Source organism: Ostrinia nubilalis, chromosome 21, assembly GCF_963855985.1.
Source record: "Ostrinia nubilalis chromosome 21, ilOstNubi1.1, whole genome shotgun sequence".
Taxonomy (NCBI): Eukaryota; Metazoa; Arthropoda; class Insecta; order Lepidoptera; family Crambidae; genus Ostrinia; species Ostrinia nubilalis.
In genome coordinates this window covers 6,007,732-6,029,845 of record NC_087108.1, presented here as the reverse complement: position 1 = coordinate 6,029,845, position 22,114 = coordinate 6,007,732, and the positions used below count along the sequence as shown (strand labels likewise).

Here is a 22,114-nt window from a genome sequence, read left to right as displayed (position 1 = left end):
CCATCCTGTATAGGATCTGAAAAAATTAAAGACGTAAGAGACCCTTCTTATTAATAAAACACCGACTATATAAGAGGAAAATATGGATTTCAAGTAGGTACAAATTATTTACAAAGGTGTAAGTAGTGTCTTAGTTAAATTACCTGAATTACATTTATTACGAGTAGTATTTATATTACTGTTCAGTAGGTATAATCTACAAAATGACTGAAAAAGGGTCAGTATACATTTACTTAATGAGATAAGATTAGATTTTTTGATTGTGTTACCAACCCTCTGCCCTCTAGAAGCGATTTTTTAACGATTTAAAAAAAAATGAATTTTCGCAACAAAATCAAAATGATGTCGAACCAAGGCGAAAGGGTCATGTAGCCCACCCTCGTAGGACCAATCCCCTCCCGTTTAGACACGAGTGAAGTTCTAAAGCGTAACTAAGTACTATAGTTAAAGTAACTAAGATGGTGCAACCCAGCCTAAGAGAGGGTTGGGTTAGCAGTGAAGATCAAAAATCATGGCTGTGTATTTTTTACTGAAAGTACTGAAACAGAAAAATGACCAATAAGTTTTGATTATTGTTTTCAACTTCAGCAAGAAACAGCCACAGCGGATCAACCATTCAGTTTGGTTCTATCTTGATGAGCTCGCCTCCAGGGTGGTGGCCCAGACTGGCATACCCAGCGACAGGTTCCATCTTGGAAAAGTTATCCTTCAGAGCCTGAAAGATGATCCTGATTTTGTACTGCAGGTAAGTGTGGTAGTATTTAGGTGCCTGTGTGTAGGGGCCCACCTTTTGTGCCCCTACAGTTGTGTTGTGACTTGTCTAGTGTGCATGTATAATGTATGTATTTTCTGATTTCAGGTAAATTTTAGGTAGGTATCGCTTAGTTTTCTGACCCACGTAAAATAACGATACATTTTATCATGATGCCATTATGTCCTATCCATTATGGCCGTATACGAGTAGTACCTACCTACCTACTTAAGTGTCAGCCAAACCAACGCCATCACACGCGATCAGCCGGCGTGCAGTGATGGCGATCAATGCATTTTAGTCTGATCGCTATCGCTGCACGCTGGCTGATCGCGTGTGATCGCGTTGGTTTATCCGAACCTTTAGTTTGATTGAGCATATGAAAATTATCCACACAGATCGATGGAGCCCTCGGCGTATCAGAAACCAACGGATCAGTTCTGGAGCGCTCCGTCCGCTGCGCCACCGCCCTCAGCAGGCTGGGGGTCCAGCGAGGAGACGTCATGGTCATCATGGCTCCCAACCACCTAGACCTGGCCATAGCATTCTACGCTGCTCTGTATTTAGGCGTTATTATAGCGGGCGTAGATATGACTTTGGGTGTCCGTGCGTATTTTTTTATTAATCCCAACTAATATTATAAATGCGAAAGTAACTCTGTCTGTCTGTCTGTCTGTCTGTCTGTCTGTCTGTTACGCTTTCCCGCTTAAACCTCGCAACCGATTTTGATGAAATTTGGCATAGAGATAGTTTGAGTCCCGGGAAAGAACATAGGATAGTTTTTATCCCGGTTTTTGAAACAGGGACGCGCGCGATAAAGTTTTTCTGTGACAGACAAAATTCCACGCGGGCGAAGCCGCGGGCGGAAAGCTAGTACTTTTATAAACAAAAAAAAAAAACTTTCAACTTGCCACTATGCTTGGCGTTCGTGGACTATGAGAAGGCCTTCGATTAGATCGAGACTTGGGCAGTGCTGCAGTCTCTCCAGCGGATAGCCATCGAGGTGCTGAAGTGCTGGTACAAAAACGCCACCATGTCGATCAGAGTACAGGAGCAGAGCACGTGGACGATTCCTCTCCAGCGAGTCTCCAACTAATGTTCAGTTGCTATATTGTTATACAGGGTGTTTGGTAAATGGGTATATGAGCGTCGGCTCATTTCATGCCCATGTTAACATGGGCTAGTGTCGACTAGCCCATGTTAACATGGGCATATAACGGTCATTCTCCGGATCTGGATTATTTTGTTGATTACCCCGACCTTTTTTATTTTTGAATTTAGACTAAGTTTAGGTAAAACATTTCAAAATAGACATTATTACGAGCATATTTTTTATATTGGCCCATCGGTAGCAAGCAGGAATAAAAAGTTATGCGACATCAAAATTTTCATGGTCGGGGTAATCAAAGTTGGGAGTCAGAGTAATCAAAAATAAAACAAAATATTTTATTTTAAAAGGTTTTTTTTAAGTTATGGTTAAATAAATGTTATTATAACTAGCCATTTGTTATTTTGATGTATAAACGACAATGTTGTAAAGTTTCAACAAAATCTGTTAAGTAGTTGTTGCGTAAAAGAGTAAAAAACATACATATACATTTTACATATAATATTAGTGACTCAATGTCCTATGTCTCCTATATGGGACAGAAGGCGTCCACAACAGTCGCATTCGGTCTTGAGCTTCGTGTTTGATCTCGCTCCAAGTCTTAGCAGTGCGCGGCTATGTTTTTTTGGCGTTTGCATTTTCCCTGGGGGTTCCAATCTAGAGCCTGCTTGGGGATGTGATCGGGGTCCCTTCGGAGAGTGTGGCCGATCCAGTTCCACTTGCAGCGTTTATTCTGCTGAAAGACACGGTATTTCGTGGCAGCGTTCCAAAAGTTCGTCGATGGAAGATTTTGGAGAATTCGGCAAAGACAGCGGCTGAAGAAGATCTGCAGCTGGTGCGAGATAACCTTAGTGACCTTCCACGTTTCACGCCCATAGAGCAGAACTGGTTTGACGTTGGACCCGAATATTTTGATCTTGCGAAGTTGTGCGAAGGTAGCTTCAGAGCTTGGCAATGCACGAAGTGATGTCCTCTTCGGTACCTCCAGGCTCTGAAACGATGCTCCCGAGGTAAGTGAAATTGTGGACTCGTTGGACATCCTCTGCACCAACGGTGTGCAATTCCTCACTCCAGATCGCATCTCTTAGGTCTTCCGGTACTGATACCCTTGCTTTACCCTTTTTTCGGCACAATAATTAGAAGTTATGCCAGTCGTCTGGGAGTTCCTCTTCCATCCAGATGTTTTCGAAGACAGGTGTCAAGACGTTAACGGCGGAGTTTACATCGGCTTACAGCATTTCAGCGGTGATAAGGTCGAGTCCAGGGGTCTTGCCAATTTTGAGGGATAATATTATGTATTAATAGGAGATAGGATTTCATTTTAGTAAAGAGTAATTTTGCTTATTAAACGTTATTTAGTTAATCATTCATTAGTAAAATTACAGTATTATTGATTACTCGGTGACAAAAGTCGGGGTAATCAAGGTCGGGGTAGTCAAAAAATTAAGGTTTATCCTGAGCCCTGCCCAATCTGTAAGTTGAATCCCATATGTTTTAATACACAAAAATGCGGTTACATGGACCATTATTCCTGTACATTCTCAAGAACTTTCCATGTAAAGAAACCTAAAAAAACAGGATAGAGTAAATCAATCGTGCACTGAACCAAGGTCGGGGTAATCATATTCTTATCTCGATAACTCCGAAATCCTGCGACGAGTTGCATTACCGATCACCTCGGCACGCAGGCCACCACTAAAGGTTCACGGGGGAGGATAGAGCTCGTTTCTTAATTGCGTAGCTAGGGACGTAGGCGCATATTAGTGACGTGTCGGGGTAATCACGGTTAACGCCCGGACACAACTTCAAATAGTTATTATACAAAACCTTTTAGTCATATAGTTATATCGTATTTAATTTATCAATGTTTATTTAATCAGTAATCGATTACATAAGCATTGAAAGCGGTAATAATAACAGATTAATTTATACGAGCAAATTTGTTCTGAAATCGGGAGCGCGGACACGTCGTGGTAATCAATTTTTGACGACCTACGATTTTTTTTAAATTACTTAATTAACTATTATTAACTATCTCTGTGGTTTAACAACAAGAACCAAAGTTATACTATTAGATAAAAATATTTGTTACTAAAATATTATGATATTCGGGTACTTTTTGGCCCCGGACACGTGATTTTCTTGGCCGGTGGAATGACCCATAAATGGTATGGTAAAGTCAGAAAATTGATATCATCATTTTTTTTTCATACAAAATAAATTTTATAAAATCCAATTTGTATGAAAATTAAAATAATTAAATTTAAGATATCAATTTTCTGACTTCACCATACCATTTATATGCCCATGTTAACATGGGCTAGTGTCGGCTCATATACCCATTTACCTAACACCCTGCATATTGCAGTTGTAAAGTTTCAATCTTTTTCAGGGGAACTTGTAGAAACGTTTAATGTTCAAAAACCGAAACTAATCTTCTGCCAGACAGATAAAGCGTCCGATGTCGAAACAGCTCTACTCAAACAAAATAATAAAACTCATGTCATAACATTTGATAAGGGAAGCAAATTCTATTCATTCACTGACTTCCTTGAAGAAAATGCAGATGACACAAGAGTTGAAGACTTCAAGTAAGTAACTGTATATCAGTTCTTTACTGTAGATAATGTCACGAATTCACGATCTTTAGAACAAGCCCTACAATACAACTAAGAAATCCGAGCTGATAGTCCCCACACGGGAATCGAAAACCTATTGGTGGTCTTACCATAAGATTAACTATTAACTACGAACGTTTATGATCTTCTTCCAGACCAACCGATTTTGACCCAGAAGAGACCGTGGCTTTCCTCACTTCAACAAGCGGATCAACTGGTCTCCCCAAGGCGGCGATACTGACGCACAAAAGCCTGACTATATTAATTCCACCAAACATGTGAGAACTTTCGCCCGTGTGAAAAAAGGGTTGCTTTTAGGGTTTTCCCGAAAATTATTCGAATTTCTCTCGCCGTAAAAACCATCCTTGGAATTCAACGAACATTTAATTAAAAAAAAAGAATTGGTAAAATTGTCCAGGCGTTGTTGAGTTATGCGCTAACTAACACATTTTGCGATTAATTTTTATATCATTAGATTAGTTTAATACTTAGGTACTTCTTTTGCATTAACTTTTACACACTTTGTTATAAGGTCGTGCAGGGAAAGTTTTATGGCGTATTTTACTCCTTTTTACCATTTATTTTATCTTTCTTTTTACTATCAGGTCCAGATGCACCGACTTCCCTACACCAACAAAGCTGAGTTTTAGCGTTTCTCCCCTGCAATGGGTGTCAGCTGGTATACAGTACACCGCGTCACCTATCTACCGGTATACCCGCCTGCAGACGTCAGCGCCGTGCACCAAGGAACATATTTATGACATTATCAACAAATACAAGGTACAGCTTTTACCAAGGCGGTTCATTAAAACACATGGATTTGCCATACTGGATGCGTTCTGCAGTCACCCATTGGTCAGGTCAAAGTGAACGTAGCCCGCATCAACAACATTGTCGGTCTCACTCTATACATTTATGTATTGATGCGATTTGTTGAACGTGCGGGCGCAAGTAAAGAACGCAATCGCACCGCTGATTGCCATGTCACGAACGCTGATAGATTGTCTTTCCCGGGCCGCTAACCGTTGCCACGTTGCCCTGACCGACAATGTTGTTTATTATTATTATTATTATTATTATTATTAATACATGATGCGGGCTGCTTTGGCCTGACCGCAGACCGCAGAAATCACCCAGGATGGTAAATCCTTTTGAAAACAGCCAGAATTATTATGCGGCAGGTTTGTTTATGGAACAATAGAGGGTGATCTTGCATGCATTGGATACCAAATGATGATGATTACATTTTCAGCCGACATCTATAATTATGAGTCCAACTTATATGTCGATACTCGTGGCTGCTGAAGACAGGGGCAGATGCGATTTCACCTGCTTCAAAAGTTTCGTTCTGGGAGGCAGCCATGTGCCGACTACTCTAATAAATACTCTGAAGGTAAACATTTATTGGTATTTTCTAAAAAAATAGGAAAGGACCATCTATTTTAAAGTGAACAATATTTTAAAGAAATTCCAATGTTTTTTAACTCGGAAGCAGCTTCGGTTCTGCGGAAAAAAATCTCTACGCACGCAACTATGCACTGTGTACTGCTGTTACTTACTCTTTTTATTGTAGGCACTACTGTAGTGTGCGCGGAAGTGCTAGTCACCGCCTGAGCAGAGTAAATACAAATGAGTAGGTCATCTTCGTAGAAACGCACCGAGCGGGGTTTGTATGTGCAATATGCGCAACCGCGACTGGCTCCCCGCTAATCCCCGCTAAATTTTGTCAGTGTGTGCGTGCGCGCCGCATACGTGTTGGCGCGCTCATATACAAACCGCCCCATGCGTTTCTATGAAGATGACCTACTCATTTGTATTTACTCTGGCCTAAGGTATACAGGGTGGAAACGATAAGTGATCTCACTAGATTATTTCTTAACTATACAAGATATCCAAAAACTGATTACTGATCCAAAAAGTGCTTCACGAGCTCTATCCAACGGTACCAATAATAGGTTACAAAATAAACTGGATCTATCTGGAAATTCAATGTTTCCAGCCTCCATACATTTATTAAAACCACATAATAATAAAAACTATACAAGATATCCAAAAACTGGTAACTGATCCTGAAAATGCTTCACGAGCTCTATCCAACCGTACCAATAATAAGTTATAAAATAAACTGGATCTATCCGAAAATTCAATGTTTTCAGCTTCCATACATTTAGTACTGCCACAGTCATGGCACTCATGTCTTGATAATATTATAGCAAGTAAAGCCTAAAACCAATGTTTTCCAAGAATAATTTTAAATTAGAATGTAATTTACAAGTTAATTTTAAATGTTTATTATTTAAAATAAAAAAAATTAACACTTCTAATATTGTGTGGCTGGCATAGTGGCATACATTTAGTATGGAGCCTGAAAACATTGAATTTTTGGATAGCTCCAGTTAATTCTGTAACCTATTACTGATATCGTTTGAAAGAGCTCGTAAAGCACTTTCAGGCTCAGTAATCAGTTTTTCGATATTTTGTTTAGTTTAGAAATAATTGAGTGAGATCACTTATCGTTTCCACCCTGTATAGGTGCGCGGTGAGACGGGGGAGGGCGCGATTGAAGAAGATGCCTAGCACTTCCGCGCATCCCAACTAATATTATAAATGCGAAAGTAACTCTGTCTGTCTGTCTGTCTGTCTGTCTGTCTGTCTGTCTGTCTGTCTGTCTGTTACGCTTTCCCGCTTAAACCTCGCAACCGATTTTGATGAAATTTGGCATAGAGATAGTTTGAGTCCCGGGAAAGAACATAGGATAGTTTTTATCCCGGTTTTTGAAACAGGGACGCGCGCGATAAAGTTTTTCTGTGACAGACAAAATTCCACGCGGGCGAAGCCGCGGGCGGAAAGCTAGTACTAAATATATTAAAAACAAACCATCAAAATTAACGAAAGAATTTATTAACTTAACGTATTGTAGGTACCTACAAAACAAAATAGGGATATTAGCAGATTATATTTTATTTAAAAAATTAAATAACTTGTGTACTTACCTACTTAAATTAATAAAAAATAATAACCATCCATAGAGCATGGCGCCAAAAGCTGATATTATTATCCTGTATGCCATGAGCGAAATTGGTACTGTCACTGGATTGGACGAAGGAACCCCTTTGGAATCTATTGGCAAGGTCATGGGGCATTTACAATACCGGGTAAAATTAAAATACTTATTTAGGTATATTAAATTAAATGTATCTAGCAGTTTCTCATATCGTGTGTGGTCTGTCATGTAATTTTTCTACAAGGGTCATAGCAGACTTATCAACTCAAAAAGGGATCAAAACCGTACTACCCGTTCGCGCTAAGTTTGCCGGTCCGTGGAATGCGCGTACCCTCTATTCCATGTATAGACAATAATTATTGTCTAGTCGTTTCAGCCAAAATGACGTCCACAGCTGGACAAAGTCTTCCCCAAGGATTTCTGATTTCCACAACGACCGGTTCTGCGCTGGTACATCCAGGTACTTCCCGCGACCTTCACCAGATCGTCGGTCCGCTAGTGGGGGGCCTGCCCACTTGCCCACACTACGTCTTCCGGCTCGTGGTCGCCACTCGAGACCTTTTCTGTACCAGCCACCTACAGCTCTACGAGCTATGTGTTCCTGCTTGACCCTTTTTGAGCTCCTGTCGACTTAACACTTGCAATATTTATTTATTCACTGCTAGATCACAGCGTTTAAATGTAGGTAGGGTTGTATTTGAAAAGTGTTAAAAAGAAGAAACTGTGTTATATTTTATTGTTTTCAGTTAGTTGATCCCTCTACATTAGAGGATATTAAGGAGCCTAACGTTCCTGGAGAGCTGTGGGTGAAAGGACCTACTCTTTTTAAGGTATCAGCTTTCAAAACTGTTAGACAATAATGAGGACGCTTGATTTCGTTAGTCCCTTTACTTATAACTCTTCTTAACCCAAATAATTGTTTTTGATCCCAGGGTTATTACAACAATCCAGAAGCCACCAAAGAGGCGTTTTCCGAAGATGGCTGGTTCAAGACGGGAGATCTGTTACGCAGGGATGCCAATTACAACTTCTTCTTCGTAGACCGTTTGAAAACGCTGCTGAAATACAGGAATCATCAAGTAAGGCAGACACTAGTGACAAAATGTCTAACACACACTATTTTGCTTTCTTGCATGTAAAAAAATAATTATTACGCAGTTTGAACCTCGTATCTCTATTAGCAATAATTTTACAGTCCCTTTACTGTATTAAGGTCATAGGCGTCATAGCACACTTATCAACCGGGAAAGGGATCAACACCGTATCGTCTTTCGCCGCGAGACGAGGCGTTTACGTTACGGTGCGGATAATGAGGGCTATCGTTTTAGCGCTCACCAGTTAGCGCCACTGTAGAGTAAGGTCCTGTCACTTGCTAGTAGCGAAGACAGTGGCACCAACTGGTGAGCAATAAAGTGGTAGGAGGACTATCGCATTTGCACTCATCAACATGGCGCCACTGTAGAGTAAGGTCCTGTCAATCGCCAGGGGTGCCAACTGTTAAATATAAAAACGATAGCCCTCATTGTCCGTTGCAGTACAAAGTTTCATACAACTAATACTGACCGTCTCGAGTTAATGCGTTCCCGGGTTGATAAGTGTGTTTATACACCTCTAACACCTCAGTTCATATTGGTTTCTTAATGAGTATTGTATCTACTGTTTCTCGTCTATGGACAAAGAGTATGAACAGAGTAAATACAAATGAGTAGGTTATCTTCATAGAAACGCACCGAGCGCGGTTTGTATGTGAGCGCGCCAATATAGGTACGTATGCGGCGCGCACGCACACACTGACAAAACTTAGCGTGGATTAGCGGGGAGTTGCGCCGAATTTTGTCAGTGTGTGCGTGCGCGCCGCATACGTATTGGCGCATTCACATACAAACCGCGCCCGGTGCGTTTCTATGAAGATAACCTACTCATTTGTATTTACACTGGTATGAATTTGGACTGTCCGCAGATATCGCCCGTGGAAGTGGAAGGGGTGATCCGCAAGCACCCGGGAGTGGTCGACGTGGTGGTGGTGGGCGTGCCCGACGAGGAGTGCGGCGACCTGCCCGCCGCGTGCGTGGTGCCGCGCGCCCCGGGACAACTCACTGCGCAGGAGATCAAGGACTTGGTCAAAGGTAAACTCCGGTCGCCGAGCAGACAGAATTTCGTACATTGACCCCAAGCTACCCGCACACTCACTGAGGCCACCAGTGTCGCACAGTCGCGGCAGCAATATACGCGCGAGCGATAAGGATGGGCATGGGGTCATTGTACGAAATTCTATCTGCGCTACGACCGGACTTTAGGAACATTATACAGAACTCGGCACAAAGTACTAACTGGCATTTTCTTAAGTTACTTAAACCTTTCTTTTGTTTGTTTTGTGATCAAGGATCTGGTCAAAGGTACAAACATACAGAACTTGGCACAGAAGGCGCTACTAGTATAATCAGTAACAAACTGCTATGAAACATCCCGAATGTATTCTATTTAACCAGTTATCTATCAAAAACGTATCAAACTTTTACGAACCAAAATGGAGCACTCTGCCTCACCAGATGGAAAGCGATGATGAGGTTAAGGTTATAAGTGCCAAAATACTGACCTAAATGTAATAAAATATATTTGATTTTGAGTTACCCGAAATCCTCAACCGCAGAAGAACTGGACATCTTACCTCTAACTAACAAAAAAACAATTTTATTGTTATGGCAACATCGTTTATTCGTACGTTTCAGACGTCCACTGCTGGACAAAGGCCTCCGCCAAGGATTTCCATAAAGGCCGGTCCTGCGCCGTTCGCATCCAGGCACCTCCTGCGACCTTCACCAGGTCGTCGGTCCATCTAGTAGGCCTGCCCACGCTACGTCTTCCGGCTCGTGGTCGCCATTCAAGAACTTTCCTGCCCCAGCGGCCATCAGTTCTATGGCAACATAGGCCGACATAACTTATTGTTCATTGTCAATATTGTCATGTAGTTATTAATTACTAGGTTTCATTAAAGTAGGCATAGACTCTAGACATTTTATTTACCATAAAACATTTTTTTAGCTTGCCAAACTCGTTTTGTACGATTTTCTCAGGCAGGCAACATTACTCAGGTGTTTGTTATCTTTCAGATAATCTTACAGACACCAAACGGCTTAGAGGAGGAGTGGTGTTCATGGACCACCTTCCAATGATGGTCTCTACCAAAGTGGACAGAATGAAACTGAAGAAAATGGTGGCTGAAATGAAACAATATGGACGATTGATCGTAGATCGAGCTGAAAATTAAATAAGTTAAATTGTGTAAATAGTTTTTAGTGGAAATATTAAAAACAACTTAACAGATTTATCTCTCTTTTCTTTTCTCAATACCCGTTAATGGCAATCAAACCTCCTTTATGGGGTTCATTCTTGCCAATGTAATGAGGGTTTTCGCGTATGAAAAATCCGTCAGATGGCAATACGTAGACGCGAGGTCCAAATGCTGCATGATTGGTTATTTTTGACATGACATTGACAGATATGTCAAAATCCACCAATCACGCAGCAGTCAGACCCCACATCCACGTCCCGCCATCTAGCGGATCTTTCCCTCTTCGAAAACCCTCATTAGTGTACCTACCTACTCATAAATCTCTTTTTGGTAAAATGATCAGATTTAACACATGACCCTTTAACATTCTAGGACCTTAATGCTCAACGCCCATATTCACAAACGGTACTATGCTATGAGGTCTCACAGTGCGCGTGGACGCACAGGGTGATACAAGAACCAATCACAGAGCTTTATTCAACGCTGTGCGTCCGATTTGCTGATTCACTTAGCAAGCATGGTTTGTGAATACGGACGTGTTATTAACCGTTAACATTTTCTAGCATTAAAGAGTTGCATCTAGATTTTTTCAAGTTACTTTAAATTCAATGCTGTTTACAAGCAAGATACTTACAGGGTTTTGTCTTGCAAGTTAAGTTGAAAAGTTACCTAATTATAAGCTTGGCTCTACGTCTACATGAATCTGTGTCTTTTTCACAGTGCATATGTTACGGTTAATGTGATAAATTGAAAATTATTAATAATAACCGGTTATTATGAATAATTACCGACAGTCGCGGTAAAAGTGATAAATTAATCACATTTCACAGTGATTATTTAATAATTCAACCTTAGTACTAACAAATTTCATAAAAGAGAACAACATCTTGTGTACGTGCTCGTGTATAGCCAAAGTTTTGAACGTTTTGATATCATAATTTAATATAATTTGGCATAATGCGTTTGGAATGTTTCTTGCATAATATTACTTTTCCATGATGCCTATAACATAATGTTTTGATTTAAAGTGAAAAATAGGTTAAGGTGCGGCGGGGGTGGCCCTTGGGCCACCCCTAAGCCGCCTATTTAGTTTTATACACACATAAATAACCTCATATTAATCACATTTACCAAATAATGCGGTAATTATTCATAATAACCGGCGATTATTCATAATTTTCACATTTATCACTTTGACCGTAACACATACACGGTTCGTCATGGCAACATTTTACAATGATTATAAGTGAGATTAAAATTATTTTTGTAAGTCGCTGGGAAAACCCATAACTATTTTAAAATATTTCACTATTCATTCATATAACATGGAATCCATGGAAACAACGATAGTCATTCCATCCCCCATTTCCTTGAATGGGGAATGGAATGAGAATGAGGCTTAGGGGGTAAAATAAAAATATTTTTTTCTTGTTACACAGGTATATTAATACTTTCAGCTTTTTAGGACTTCTGAGGTCAGGGATAAAATCGTGGTTATTGGTGCTTTTAATATTTTCAATAAAAGACAGTTTAAATTTTGCTATTATAATTTTAAGTTATAGCTCTACGACTAATCGTCCGTCTTTTTTCATGTCGGCCACCATTTTCTTCAACTTCATTCTGTCTATTTTGGTAGAGACGGTCATTGGAAGGTGGTCCATGAACACCACTCCTCCTCTAAGCTGCTTGGTGTCCGTAAGATTCTCTGAATGAAAAAAAAAATGCCAGAGTTATTTTGGTAATAAAATACTTATCTAGTTTTTTAATGAGATAACAAAGGTTTAAGTAACTTAAGAAAATGCCAGTTAGTACTTTGCGCCGAGTTCTGTATAATGTTCCTTAAGTCCGGTCGTCGCGCAGATAGAATTTCATACAATGATCGCATGCTCATTCTTATCGCTCGCGCGTATATTGCTGCCGCGGCTGTGCGACACGGGTGGCCTCAGTGAGTGTGCGGGTAGCTTGGGGTCAATGTACGAAATTCTGTCTGCTCGGCGACCGGACTTTACCTTTGACCAAGTCCTTGATCTCCTGCGCAGTAAGTTGTCCCGGGGCGCGCGGCACCACGCACGCGGCGGGCAGGTCGCCGCACTCCTCGTCGGGCACGCCCACCACCACCACGTCGACCACTCCCGGGTGCTTGCGGATCACCCCTTCCACTTCCAAGGGCGATATCTGCCAAGAATCCAAATTCATTGACTCTTTGTCCATAGACGAGACACAATAGACCCTGAAGTAATACTTAAAAAGTTACCAATATGAACTAAGTCGTCCTTACATAAAACTTATCGTAACCATATCATTTCAAGGCAGTCAGTATTCTTTATTAGAAACTCCGTATTGTGCAAGTTGCAACGCACACTTATCCGCACCGTAACGTAAACGCCTTGCCTCGCCGCTAAAGGCGATATGGTGTTAATATTTTATCTTTCCGTGATAAGTGTGCTATGACCCAGTAAAGGGACTAAAATTTTGAAAATCTAAAGGAGGTTCAAACTGCATACTTAATATTTTTTTTTTTATAAGCAAGAAAGCAATAAAGCGTGTTTTAGACATTGTGTTACTAGTGTCTGCTTTACTTGATGATTCCTGTATTTCAGCAGCGTTTTCAAACGGTCTACGAAGAAGAAGTTGTAATTGGCATCCCTGCGTATCAGATCTCCCGTCTTGAACCAGCCATCTTCGGAAAACGCCTCTTTGGTGGCTTCTGGATTGTTGTAATAACCCTGGGACCAAAAAATAAATTTAGGTTAAGAGGAGTTACAAGTAAAGGGAGTAAATAAATCAAGCGCTTATTGGCACTGGCCCTCATTATTGTCTTGCACTAGTGGTAGAGTTAATTAAAATAGTTTTGAAAGCTGATATACCTTAAAAAGAGTAGGTCCTTTCACCCACAGCTCTCCAGGAACGTTCGGCTCGTCAATATCCTCTAATGTAGAGGGATCTACTAACTGAAAACAATAAAATAAAACAGTTTCTTCTTTTTCAAACATAAAATACAACGCTACCATATTATAATACTTGTAATATTTATTTTATCACAGTGAATAAAATAAATATTACAACTATTAAGTACTACCCTATAGAGTTAACTGCGCACCTGGCAGCCGTGATGTCACATCGACGCTCTTACGGACGGGGCAAACGCGGGGAAGTGTGCGGGTGAGTGCGAGGAAGAGTCGCATTCCAGCGAGGTACACAGTTAGCTCAATCGGATTGTAGTAAAAACATGACAGACCACACGCGAAAGGGGAAACAGCCTAAACTTTTAATGTGTAAAGCCCGGTCTGTGAGCACGTAGAATTTTGTCCAATTACCCCAAGCTACCCATCCTTTTCGCTTGCGCGTAATTATATTGCTGTCGCGACTGAGCGACGGGCGCGCGGGCGCCCGCAGTGAGTGTGCGAGCGCGACATCAACATAATTACGCGCGAGCGATAAGGATGGGTAGCTTGGGGTCATTGGACAAAATTCTACGTGCTCCCAGACCAGACTTTAGATAAATATTATAATTACCCGGTATTGTACATGCCCCACGACTTTGCCAATGGAACCCATAGGGGCTCCAGCGTCCCATGACATGACAAGACCTGTTATTTCGCTCATGCCATACATATTAAGGACGTCTGCTTGCGGTGCCATAGTCTGTGGAGGGTTAGTTGTTCATAAGTAACATTAAGGAACGGAATATCGTTGTATGACGTAAAGAAGATACATAATAATAAGCGAAGTAACTACAAAAAGGCAGGTACTCAAGTTCGGTTGCCGAGCAGATAGAATTTCGTCCAATGACCCCAAGCTACCCATCCTTATCACTCGCACGCACTACCATATTGTTGTCGCGACTGTGCGACGTGCGACCGCAGTGAGTGTGCGAGCGCGACAACAATATAATTATACGCGAGCGATAAGAATGGGTAGCTTGGGGTCATTGGACGAAATTCTGTCTGCTCGGCGACCGGACTTTACAGTACACTGATTTTCGGAGTAAAAAGTGGTTTTGACCGTTTCAAAAACAGTTTTTACTGCAGGTCAAAACTACTTTGAATGATATTTATAATCAAAATTTGTGTTAGAAAATACTAATGTTTACCTTTAGAATGTTTAATAGTGTAGTCGGCGCATGGCTGCCACCTAGTAAGATAGTGTCCAAGCAGGTAAAATCGCATTTTGCCCTGTCTTCAGCGGCCACGAGCGTCATCATATAAGTTGGACTCGTAAGTGTAGTGGTGGGCTGAAAGTTATCATCATCATCACGTTAGTCATCAAGCATTTGGTATCCAATGCAGGAGCAAAACCTCTGTATTTCACCAGAGGCAAACGGAGGATTTGGCTTACACACCCCACGTTAATCAAACGAGTTCGGAAGGAATGACATTATTATAATTTTTGTCCCTTTATCGTCTCTTACTACATCCACGGGAAGTGCAGCGGTTAGTTTTATTCTGCTAAAGCCCGGACGCCGAGAAGATATAATTTCTTCTAATGACCCCAATCTACCCATCCTTATCGCTTACACTCCCCGCGGCTGCCCGTCGCACAGTCGCGACAGCAATATAATTACGCGCGAGCGCGGCGGGGCGAAATTCTATCTACTCGGCGACCGGACTTTAGTACCACACGGCTAATAATAGGTGTTTAAACAAGCATGAAAGGTATTTAATGTTTGCTACGAGTTTGTCACAAACTGTACCTACCTTATATTTGTTGATGATGTCATAAGCATGTTCCCTGGTGCACGGCGCTGACGTCTGCAGACGAGTATACCGGTAGATAGGCGACGCGGTGTACTGTACACCAGCCGACAACCATTGCAGGGGGGAAACGAAGAAATACAGTTTTGTCGGTGTTGGGAAGTCTGTGAATCTGGACCTGATAGTAAAACAAAGATAAAATCAAAGAAAAGAAAAATTAATCTAGGCAAGCTTATGAACAGTTTAAAATAAAATAGGTTAGTAAAGTGTTTCATTCCATATTGGTTATAGAAAAAATAGTTTATTTTGAAATCTTGATCATACCTACGTCTTGTTGTAGACAAAGATATCATTAATATTTCAGCACTATTGGTGTAAAAACTTGCAGTTGCAAACGAAATTTTTAACCCTTGAGACAAAATAGTTAACAGAGTTTAGATGATGATGCAAAAGAAGTTACATTATTATTTGCTTAAACTAATGTATTAATCAAATAAAATCCGACGACATCATAAAGGTAGCAGGAAGGCGCTGGACGCAGGCTGCTACCAATTGATCAACATGGAAATCATTGGGGGAGGCCTATGTTCAGCAGTGGACTGAAATGATGATGATGATGATGATGATGATTAATCAAATAAATATAAAGTTCTCACAGAAACGGTGGCAATGCTAGTGACAGGTTTTTGTGCGTCACTATCGCCGCCTTGGGTAGACCAGTGGACCCGCTTGTTGAAGTGAGGAAAGCCACGGTTTCTTCTGGGTCAAAATCTGTTGGTCTGGAAGGAGATACAATTATTATTATTTAAGCCCACCTTTTTCAGAAGATCGGGTTGGTTGATGGTAGCTTGGGGCTTGATCTAAACGGTATGGCTAGCTACCACCATCTTACCAAGGTTAAGTTAATTTTAACGCTGTTAATGTAGTATGTTTCGCCAGTTGAAGGTTTTGATAGTCACTTAAAGGATAATAATATGCTCATGGATTCGCCAGGTTGAGGATTCCGGGTGAAGCTGTCGCTTCCACCTTCGGCCTGATCATCACTGTGGTACTATTGCCTTGATCTGATAAAAAAATGGTAGATGTACCTAAATGTACTGAGAATGAGATGTACTTACTTGAAGTCTTCAACTCTTGTGTCATCTGCATTTTCCTCAAGGAAGTCAGTGAATGAATAGAATTTGCTTCCCTTATCAAATGTTATGACATGAGTTGTATTATTTTGTTTGAGTAGAGCTGTTTCGACATCTGACGCTTTATCTGTCTGGCAGAAGATTAGTTTCGGTTTTAGAACTTCAAAGGTGTCTTCAAGTTCTCCTGAAAGAGATTATTTATTATTTAATAATCAGTATTACGAATTAATCCGTCGGACTATGTCATTACGGATCTTCTCATTTCTGATTCGATCTCGTAAAGAAACACCGAGCATAGCTCTCCATAGCACGACGTGCTCAATGATCGGTTGATCCTGCATCCAGCGCCTTCCTTGTACTTTTATGAGCATACGTAGCGGTACGGAAACATGGCCTCTCACTAGGCCTTATATAAGCTCAAAGTTGCAATTTCGCTCATAAAGGTAGCAGGAAGGAGCTGGATGCACGATCAACCGGTCAATAAGGAAATCATTGGGGGAGGCCTATGTGGTAGTGGACGTCCTATGGCTGAAATAATGATGATGCTGATTATGTAGTAAATTGGTAGTAGTAAACCAAATTTTTAATTTGGAGTAGAAATCATATAACAAAAAATTACGCACGGACACCCAAAGTCATGTCGATGCCCGCTATAGTGACGCCTAGATACAGAGCAGCGTAGAATGCTATGGCCAGGTCGAGGTGGTTGGGAGCCATGATGACCATGACGTCTCCTCGCTGGAACCCCAGGCTCCTGAGGGCGGTGGCGCAGCGGACGGAGCGCTCCAGAACTGAACCGTTGGTTTCTGATACGTCGAAGGCTGCATCGATCTGGGTGGATAATAATTAGAGACTATAAGCACAGGACTGGAAGTGGAAATCCTTGGGGGAGGCCTTTGACCAGCAGTGGACGTCATTTGGTTGAAACGAACGAACTATAGGACCACTTGGTAGTCGAGTTCTTCACAGTGCTTCTTTTAAAGAGACATAACATGCATGATACAAGGTAGAATAGGTAGGTACATATGTTGTGCTGAGTGAGGATCAAAAGATTATCATTATTTTATATCGGAAGTTAGAAAAAATAATACACTCTCAGACATAATTTTACTACTTGTTTCCAGTATTTCGCAAAACGATAAAGGCACAGCTAGTAACTATCCAACAATAATGTATTATCGAGACCAGATTAAATCTTTACATAAAGTGTAATTTTTAAAGGTGAGTGTAAGTAGGTAAACAAACATGATAAAAAGTTGCTTGGTAAGATAAGCACAATGATCGTATTTAAATAGGTAAGTTACTGAGTTGAGTACTATCTGTGGTACTACGGTATTACATTCATCATAGGTACGATTTAAAATCGACAATTATAGGACTAGCGCTTAACGCAATTAGGTACCTATAGTGCCTGAGGGTGCAGTCCTGTTGTCCCCCCTACTTGGCCCCCCTGGGGGAGCCAACAGGATTTCGAAATCCTGTTGTCCCCCCTGGCTAGGGGAGACAACAGGACTAGATTTTCAATCAATGATTTGAGGACTGTTGTCCCCCCTGGCAAACATTGGGTATTTAGAAGCCATATATTTTAGTAACATATAAGAAGTACTGGAGTAACAGACTAAATGACATATTGCCAAACTAAATACCTAAACGTATGTCAAATAATAATTAACATTTTGTAAACGAAAAAAATATAAGTTGTTGGTACCAGTAATATTTGTGACTATTCCAAAATCTGCTTTACTTGATTTTAACAGATCGTTATGAATTTATCCCTACTAAATAATATTATACGAGTAAATGCGAAAGTAACTTTACCAATCTGTCCGTCTGTTACGAATTCACGCATAAACCATTGAACCGATTTTGATATTTGGTAAAGAGATAGTTATGAGTCCCGGGAAAGGACGTTGGACAGTTTTTATCCCGTTTTTTTAAACAGGAATACGCTCTATATTTTGTTCTGTGACAGACAAAATTTTACGCGGACAAAGCCGTGGGCAAAAGCTAAGGAAGTATTAAGTATATGCTTTTCTCATGTATAAAAAATATCGTTTTCTGTAAAGTTGACTAAAAATCCGTTTAGTAGTTTTTACGTGAAAGATTATCAAACATCTATACTATTCCATACTCACAAATTTTCGCTTTTATAATATTAGTAGGTAGGACGATATTATGATTATGACGCTAAAACTGCATAATTTTAAATTAGTAATCATACAATTCAACAAATTACTTGCTCAGTGATTCAACTAGCGGCCGCCCGCAACTTCGTACGCGTGGAGTCCGTTTTACCCCCTTATGTGTGGAATTTCGTAAAATCCTATATGCTTCGTATTATTTCCTATCCTTAAATAAATAGATAAATAAAATCCTAGAACCTACCTGCCACATTTAAAGTTTGTAGGTGTCAGTACCGGCACCAACACCTTATTTTTTTCTTTATCAAAATGGTAATTATTATTTAACAAACGTTTAGGTATTCAGTTTGGGAATTTGGCATTCAGTCAAGTACTTCAGAATTTCACAAATTATGTTATAAAAATACATGGCTTTTAAATAATGTTTGGCAGGGGGGACAACAGTCCTTAAATCATTGATTAAAAATCCAGTCCTGTTGTCTCCCCTAGCCAGGGGGGACAACAGGATTTCGAAATCCTGTTGGCTCCCCCAGGGGGGCCAAGCAGGGGGGACAACAGGACTGCACCGTTGATGTATGAGAGCGGCACGGGAGGATATTGAACATAATTATTATGATATGACATATCTGAAGTCTCGCTGACGTTACATTCCCGTGCCGCTTCCATGATGATGATGATAATCCATCCGACCGAGGGCACTAGCGTGCCCGAAGGTGGCTTACGTAGCCGATCTTCGCGGCAAACACCCTCGCACATTGAGGGCATCTGCCAACATAGTTATAGTGAATGGCGGCAGATGAACGGGCCTTCAAGTCATCGCACTTCGCGTCGTGTTCAGTCGTACGCTGCTCCACATACAATACCATAGATGCATGTTGAGTGTACCTATGCCTTAAAGTCAGACATTCCCTTGCATAGATACTACCTCCTACATACCATAAGCCACGATATCTGAACGCGATGAAGGGGTCGGACTGGCTGTCTCGACATCCGAGGAACGCGGATTCGCGGAACCGCTGTTGTGGTAAGACCACTCGTAACAAAGCGTATTTAGCTTAGGTCATACCTGCAGAACAAAATTAGGGTCATCTTTCAAGCTCTGTAGTATAACTTTTCCAACATGGAACCTGTCACTTGGAATGCCAGTCTGAGCCACCACCCTGGAGGCGAGCTCGTCAATGTAGAACCAAACTGAGTGGTTAATCCACCGCGGTAGTTTCTTGCTGAAATTGAAAACAGTAGTCAAAATATTAGGCTATTTTTTTTTCTGTTGCATTAATAAACAATCAACATTAGACCGGTCAGCTTTTATCTTATGAGCAGTAATTTTCCGTCTCATGAGTATCTATGACGTGTGGCATCGCGTAGATCGCGTACGCAATCTGATACTGATACATCAGATTAATGATGAGGATTGCGTACGCGTATCTAATAACGGCATTCACCGTTCGGTCGGACTGGCCGACTCGAGATCAGAGGAACGCGGGTTCGAATCCCACCGCCTCTCGACCCAATCGTAATACAAGCATATTTAGCTTACCACGAAGGCTAATTTGTGCAAAAACAAATTACTCATAATCTTTAAAAAAATACTCAACTAAATAATAATTATAAATTATTGTAAATGAATAGGTACTTTTATTTTGAGACAAATAAACACTTTCTCTTTCTATCTATCTATTTAAAACTTGTCTGCTAACTGAACTTGGTTAATACAAAATGTGAGTACAGTTATTACCTATCGGACACTCGATAACATTCAGTGCCGTTCAAAGTCAAACGGCTGCTCACTTATTATGCCAGTTAAAATAATATCATCATCATCATTTCAGCCATAGGACGTCCACTGCTGAACATAGACCTCCCCCAATGATGGTTGGTAGCGGCCTGCATCCAGCGCCTTCCTGTTACTTTTATAAGATTGTCGCTGCGCTTTCCGGTAGGTACATGGACTCCACTCCAGAACCTTGCTGCCCCATCGACTGTCAGTGTTCTGCGTAAATGTGCACTGCCCATTGCCACCTTCAGCTTGTTAATCCGACGGGCTATGTCAGCGACTTTAGTTCGTTTACGGAACAAATCAAATCATTTATTTGCATTACATGTGTGGTCTTCTCATTTCTGATTCCTTCTCGTAAAGAAACACCGAGCATACCCCTCTCCATAGCACGCTGAGCAACTTTGAACTTATAATTATAAGGCCTATAATAGTGAGAGGCCACGTTTCCGTACCGTATGTCATCACTGGTAACACACACTGATTGTAGGCTTGAAGTATTTTGGACGAAAAAATGTTGTTTAGCTTCTCGAATGCTGCCTAGCCGAGTTGGATTCAACGATTGACCTCTTTCTTTTATGTATAAAAAGCAATAAACGTTTTTATTATTATTATTATTCTTGAAATTTTACCTACCTAGATGAATCGTTTGTCCGAGGTAGACACATTGTCAACAATCTCGAGCGAGAATCGAGCTCCCAACCTAAACTAGGTAGGGCACTGGACGTTCGACATAAGCTTCGTTTTGCTCATCATTATTCATTCATGATGATTTCATCAGGATACATTCATCCGAAGGCCTACCTGTTGAGAAACGCGATTAAGGTCTTCGAGCATTGTGCCGAGGTCTTCCAGCGAATCTGCCATGGCCACAATATTGTGGCAAACCGAAGGTGAGTTGATGTTTACTTATGCCGAATCCTTTCCATTCAAGGAGTTTGAAGGCGTATTCCAATGCAGCGGTGAACAGTTTCGGAGATATCAAATATCCCTGCCTTACCCTCACTGCAGCAGAGGAATTGCCCTCGTGCTTTGCTCCTGTACTCAGACCGACATGGTGGCGTTTCTGTACAAGCACTTTATACTTATTACTTATTGTTGGTGAAATAGTAAAGATATTTAATGTAATGTAGGTACCCACTAACCTTTTAGCCCCCATTGTAAAGCGTCTTGATTTAACTAAACACCACTTTTCTTTGGGCAGCACAATTAAGAATGATCATTTAATAGCTCTAAGATGCGTTATCATAATTATTGTAACTTGTTTATTATTGTGGGTCCTACTCGCGTAGATTGCGGGGTCGTGTCGGTTTGCAGGAACTTTTATTTGCCTTTAATCTTTAATAAACTAACTAGCCGCAGCTAGTGACTTTGCCTGCTTAAAAAAAATCTTTCCGACTTTATTCACGAAAATATTATTTTTATTTAAAAATAAGTTAGTAGGTACCTAGTAGCTATTGCGACAGATGCTACTTTTTAGTTTTTATGTGCCGGCAGATTTTGTTTGTGTTTTGGTACCGATTTTCATCAAAATTGGTTCAGCCATATAAAAATACTTCACTAGTTCCGCGGTGTAGGCTTTTCAAATTAACAAAC

General features: G+C 40.9%; 2 protein-coding genes across 2 annotated transcripts; one reads left to right on the top strand and one right to left on the bottom strand.

The window, feature by feature from the left end:
• The first annotated feature begins 203 nt into the window (after positions 1 to 203).
• Positions 204 to 10,759, top strand: LOC135082389 (luciferin 4-monooxygenase-like). The gene is made up of 12 exons (XM_063977185.1): positions 204 to 217; positions 589 to 745; positions 1,150 to 1,357; positions 4,252 to 4,450; positions 4,633 to 4,755; positions 5,083 to 5,257; positions 5,730 to 5,870; positions 7,507 to 7,632; positions 8,228 to 8,311; positions 8,414 to 8,560; positions 9,442 to 9,607; positions 10,592 to 10,759. Exons 1-12 carry the CDS (start codon positions 204 to 206, stop codon positions 10,747 to 10,749), a joined length of 1,698 nt encoding a protein of 565 aa, XP_063833255.1. The 3' UTR covers positions 10,750 to 10,759.
• Positions 10,760 to 12,183: 1,424 nt separating this feature from the next.
• LOC135081991 (luciferin 4-monooxygenase-like) lies at positions 12,184 to 21,811 on the bottom strand. The gene is made up of 12 exons (XM_063976741.1): positions 21,664 to 21,811; positions 19,808 to 19,964; positions 17,224 to 17,431; positions 16,586 to 16,784; positions 16,124 to 16,246; positions 15,471 to 15,645; positions 14,867 to 15,007; positions 14,290 to 14,418; positions 13,641 to 13,724; positions 13,353 to 13,499; positions 12,783 to 12,948; positions 12,184 to 12,478 (listed from the first exon to the last, which is right to left on the bottom strand). The coding sequence occupies exons 1-12, from the start codon at positions 21,675 to 21,677 to the stop codon at positions 12,330 to 12,332; spliced, it is 1,692 nt and encodes a 563-aa protein (XP_063832811.1). The 5' UTR covers positions 21,678 to 21,811; the 3' UTR covers positions 12,184 to 12,329.
• Between the last annotated feature and the right edge of the window lie 303 nt (positions 21,812 to 22,114).

Bases quoted from the DNA above. Each gene is read 5' to 3' on its own strand.
- LOC135082389 (XM_063977185.1), top strand. The intron at 4,756-5,082 runs GTGAGAACTTTC...TTTTACTATCAG, and splicing joins ATATTAATTCCACCAAACAT to GTCCAGATGCACCGACTTCC. The intron at 9,608-10,591 runs GTAAACTCCGGT...GTTATCTTTCAG, and splicing joins GATCAAGGACTTGGTCAAAG to ATAATCTTACAGACACCAAA.
- LOC135081991 (XM_063976741.1), bottom strand. The intron at 14,419-14,866 runs GTAAACATTAGT...AACCCTCCACAG, and splicing joins CACTATTAAACATTCTAAAG to ACTATGGCACCGCAAGCAGA. The intron at 13,500-13,640 runs GTATATCAGCTT...TTTTGGTCCCAG, and splicing joins AAGGACCTACTCTTTTTAAG to GGTTATTACAACAATCCAGA.